The following is a 5,266-nucleotide window of genomic DNA, read 5'->3' as shown; positions in this document are numbered from 1 at the left end:
ACCCATGAAAAAAGATGAACCAAAATATGGTCTCCCGCAAGCTAAGCACGCTCTCTCTCTCTCTACTAAAAAATCATTCCAACAAATTAGAAAAAACATTATATATCTTAAACTACTGCACTGATTAACATTTACTGATTATATGGTACTCTCGAGGTATCCAAATTAATTTTATCCACATTAACTGTCTATTTAAAGTGGAAGAATATAAAATTCTGATTAACATTTTTGAAAAACATACGAAGAATCTCACTTAGCCATACAAAGTTCTAACTCACAAATTTGAATACAAAGTTTTGATTCACATTGATCATAGTTCATAGACTGGCAGGCTGGCAGCATGAAAAATACATTCAGGTTCTCTGCAGTAGTGCTACTGCTATTACCGGTTGCACACACTCACAGGGAGACAGGGACATCGCCAATCACAATTCTCCAAGATCCAAGAGCCCAAGACGCCAATGCCAAATAGAGACAGAGATATGGCTCATGCACACACAGACAAAGACACAATCGACACAGGCAGCAGTGCAGCACGCCAGCACCGATTGCAGACTTCCAGTGTTGCACTTGCACACAAGGAGACAGGGAGATCGCCAACGCCAAAGGAGGACATGGACATGCACAGACACACAGGCAGCACCGGTTGCACACAGACACACTCATTATCCAGCTATCCTGTCACTGTCCAACATACACAGGTTGAAGCAAAATATATATAAGTAAACAGTGCAGCTCATAGCAATAAACAATTATGCGCTCATAGTCATACCAGTAAACAATTATGGTCACATACAACAAAATATATATACCTTTGGAGAAGCACCTTCCACCAAATGAGAATGACAATCGTTTTCTGTATCTTCAGATAGATATTTGTCAAGTTCACCAAATATGATGAGTTGTCAAAGTTTTAGAAAAAAGTCAACAACCTAATATATTTGTGAACAGAGGGAGCAAATGTTATGAGCATATGGTCAAACATGAGAAGAAACTGAGATAACAGCCCATGAAAGATCTTGATTCAGAAAAAGATTGCTGCAGGGTGCTCACTCAGTCAAATGATTACAAGTATGAGTGTTGGTGCTATATTCAATACAGCTACACAATGCAAGGTGATGCTACATTCAATATAGTATGGGTATTGGTGCTATCATTCAGTGTTTACCACTGTTAAGGTGGACATTGAGGTTGGATGATTAACTATTGAAGCACACTTCAAGAATCCATACCTTTCTTTATTCTTTATGCAAGGTGGGGATAAGGTGACCATGATTCAACAATGAAAACATAATTTGAGAAATTGAGCACACTGTAGCTAGTACTTTGATGGATTGCAGAATTGGCATCAAAAGCAGATGAAACTGCAATTTCATGTACAAAAAATATCTCAACACACTCAACGAGCTGAATTTTGTACAGTGATAGAGCAGCTATTGAAAGTAAGAAGAGTAAGTTTACCTTAATATAATCAAAGAGTAAGAACATATAGTGTTTAGATGGCTCTAATGTTCTCGCAATGATTGAAACTCGTTGCATGATCCGACCAATTCAACCTAAAAGCTTAAGTTGATAGAGAAAAATAAGCAATTCACTTTATATCGCAACACATATGATAATCCCAAGTGGTTACCCGATCACCAAAAGTCCCCGCGGGAACAATTTCCATCCTTAAAGTGGTGGAAACGGTTTGCATCACACAGCACAATCTCCCTATCAGCTAACTTTGAAATAAATTTAGTTACTGTGTGCCAATCAATACAGACTCGGAGATTCTTCATCACACGAATGTTTTTTCCAGCAGGCGTGCTTATAATACCAAACACTATAGCAAGTTTCTCACTGTGACCACATAACACATATGACTTGTGATCTTCTTCAATATCCTGGAAAACATCCTCTGTATTGGGTACATGACCTTCGCGTGCCATCTGCTCTGAGAAAGCATTCAGTGCATCAATAATCCTGTCATACCAAGGGTGGGACCAATCATGAGCTACAAAGACATGCAGTTTGCTCTTCACTTCAATCCAACTACAAGCTGGATCCTTCTTCATACCCTTTTTTCTCATGGATTCTCGTAGGTGTGCTGCTTCATTCCATCTCCCAGAAGCTGAATACATATTTGACAATACTACATGAGACCCAATGCTCCTAGGTTCAAGCTCCATTGTTTTCTTGGCTACTTCCTCAGCTAACATGGTATTTTTATGGACCCTGCAAGCCCTTAGTAATTTAGTGGTAAAAATTTCTTGTTGATTCACAACTCCAAGTAATTAAAAAATAAATAAAGATGCATTCAGTAATTTAGTAAGGTACAAACATATATCACATTTAGTAAGCTTGTATATATAATGTTCAACAGATGGCAACTACTTTAGCACTTAAAAAAGAGAGTAGAAAATAACACCATAGGTCACATCCTCTAAAGGAATAAGCACATGTACCATTTCTGATTTCTGAAAGTTAAACAAAGTCAGAGGAGCAATAACGTCACTGAATAGGAACTGCATAATCTAACACGTCAGATAATCTATTGCCACTCCCAAGAACAAGGATACCAAAACAAAATAGACTAATAAGACAAAATAGGGCTTGGGGGATTGGATCACCTTGTATAGGTTGGTCTTAGTGGTCTGATAGGAGATGTCACGCCAGGAACTGCACCACGTCGAATAGATTTTCTAAAAAGTGCAAAATTAATAGTATTTTGTAGTGTCTCAATAACTCGACCTAGATTATGTTGATATGGTTGCTTTGCAACAATATCAAGGCTGGAAATAAGATCTTGAGCCTGGTGACTGATCTGAGAAGCTCAGCGTGGATGAGATATGATAATTTTTTATAAATATATAGTAATAACGGGTATGTAGTTTAATGGAGTTATGTACTACTGGCATACTTTCTCCCATTACTTGTTGGATTTTGATCTTTCTTTAGGGAGTGTTTGATTGACTTCTACACCAGTTCTAGGAAGAGAAAGCCTGACCAAGTCAACATCTTCAGTCGCCGCTAGAGCTTTAGTCCACGCCGCTCTAGTACCTAGCTCGCCGCCATCTCATGATACATTACAGTATGTTCTAGGACCCCACCCCATGTTCCTCCTCCCCATCAATTGTGTAATCAGGGTGATCTACATGTGCATGTTTCATTCGAGTTACCAAAAGGTTAGGTATTAGTCTTCCAAAACTCGTAAAGTTTGAATTCTCTTGCTGAATCTGAAGCACATAAGGAGCAACAAAAAGCTAAAATGATTTCCCTGGATAAGCTTCTTAGTTATGTTTAAGAAATGGAAACTAAAACATATAGATTCATCAATTATGTTCCCATAGCCACACTATTACATGCCAAAATGGAAAAATGGGATAAAATGGAAAGCAAAGCACATACCACTTGTTATATCCTTCAGAGGTGTCCCCTGTCAGGGAGGTCAGGAACCTGAATAGTGGCACCTGAATAGTGGTGAAAAGTTTAAGGTGTCTTGTGATTAAAAATATTGTATGATTACTATTTGTGATTATTAACTGACAGGTCAAAATTTTCAGCAGATCAGCAACTCATTATTTAGCGCTGAAGGTATTGCTAAAAATGGAAAACACAAGAAAACGACAATTTTTACCCGGCATGAATCACATGCTAGTCTTAATGACAACTTCTAGACAATATCGACAACATTTACATAAAGAAACAGATAAAATAATGGCTCACCATCCCCTTGTAGTTGTGAACGCAAATGAAGTTAAGAAAGTGGTACATGATCTCCTTGTCATGTAAGAGGCTTTGATGACAGGTGCCCGTTGAGGAACTGCACACCATTGCCAATGGACTTTGACAGAGAAGGGGAAGGAGGCATTGGATAGCTCGAAGTCCAGCTCAAGAACAAACGACAACCTTTTCATCAACTTGAGGAACCGTACCTGGTCGTTCTTGTTTGAAGATGCTCCACCTGAGTAACACAACGAAAGGGTAAGAACTGCATTGTCCCTTTATACTGAATAGACAAGGTGATGCACTCTGGACATGTTCAGAGTCAGAAACATAGAGGCATTTTAGCATAAGTGTCTACAAGAACAGAATATCTCATTGTTTTAGCAGATCATAAAGAGGGAAACAAAGACACAAACAACCAAGCATTTTACAAGTCCTATATGAAATTCTCCTAGTAGATCCAATAAAAGTAAATTGTATCACCTAGAATGTAAAATTCTAGTCCAGTTTACTCTCTTACAGTCTAGACATGTGGATCCATGTCGAGGAAAAGGTAGGTGATGGATGAGAGCCTCCCATCAGCGTCCGTCGGAGCCGCCATGGTGTGAGTGGGACCGGCGGGACCTCTTGGGCGCCGACGGGTGGGAGGAGTGAGGGGAAGGAGGGGATGGCGGGACGAGCTCGTCGGCGAAGATGGAGGTTGCGTCGTCGCCGCCTCGTCGAGCCACCGCCACCGCGGGACCGGCTGCCTGGCCGGCCTGCGCCAGGGGCTTCTTAGAGAAGAGCATAGACAGGCCGCTGTCGTGGTCAGGGCTACCCTCGCGGGAGTTGCCGAGGCTGTGGAAAGGGCCCTCAGCTAATTTATTTTCATCAAGTGATCAAGTATAGTATCTAGCTCAATAATTTTCATTATAGCATCACAGGGCAAATTAGGTACATCACCTATTTTGATCAAAAGGAACATAGCAAATCAGTTATCAGGGCACAATTACATGTCAGGGCAACCATCAGTGCACACACACCACATATGCAGTTGAGCTCTTTTTGTCAAATGTGCAGTTCAGCTCTTTCACAAACACAACTCCCTCATATATCACACATCCCTCAGTGTGTAGTAACCCTCAACACATATGCAGTCATTAGGGATTGCATCATAGGGCATCGAGTATAGAACCAAATTCCTCATCAATTAAGGAGACTCATTTCACAGCTTAATACATGAGAGGAGACTGATGAGTGCAAACCTAACAGGGGACCGGATTGATGGGAGGTTAGGGCGAGGGAGAGGAGACGACCGAACTATCGGGGATAATAACCAGCGCCGATGGTCGGATCCAAAAGATAGCACCAGGGTTGGAGGGGGAGGGCACAACAAGTGACGGTGTGGGGGAGGAGAGGCCCACGAACGGCCAGTGATGGTGGGGAGAAATGCGGCATCCACCTTGGTGAAGTCGAAGCATGACTGCTTCATGGGGTGTTGAGGTCTCGCGTGGCCGGTGTCCTCCCCATCGGCCATCCCTATGTTGTTGAGGGCTGAATGGGGAGAGGAGCAGGACGA

At 41.4% G+C, this 5,266-nt stretch overlaps 1 protein-coding gene across 1 annotated transcript; it reads right to left on the bottom strand.

Moving 5' to 3' along the window:
- Positions 1-281: 281 nt before the first annotated feature.
- On the bottom strand, positions 282-4,227 carry LOC103635841 (putative pentatricopeptide repeat-containing protein At3g23330). Its single transcript, XM_008658219.2, has 4 exons — positions 3,709-4,227; positions 3,391-3,452; positions 813-2,217; positions 282-684 (listed from the first exon to the last, which is right to left on the bottom strand). Exons 1-3 carry the CDS (start codon positions 3,814-3,816, stop codon positions 1,638-1,640), a joined length of 750 nt encoding a protein of 249 aa, XP_008656441.1. The 5' UTR covers positions 3,817-4,227; the 3' UTR covers positions 282-684; positions 813-1,637.
- Positions 4,228-5,266: the final 1,039 nt, after the last annotated feature.

Source organism: Zea mays, chromosome 8 (genome assembly GCF_902167145.1).
Source record: "Zea mays cultivar B73 chromosome 8, Zm-B73-REFERENCE-NAM-5.0, whole genome shotgun sequence".
NCBI classification, from domain to species: Eukaryota; Viridiplantae; Streptophyta; class Magnoliopsida; order Poales; family Poaceae; genus Zea; species Zea mays.
Note: the sequence above shows the minus strand (reverse complement) of the source record. Positions and strands in the feature narration are given on the sequence as shown.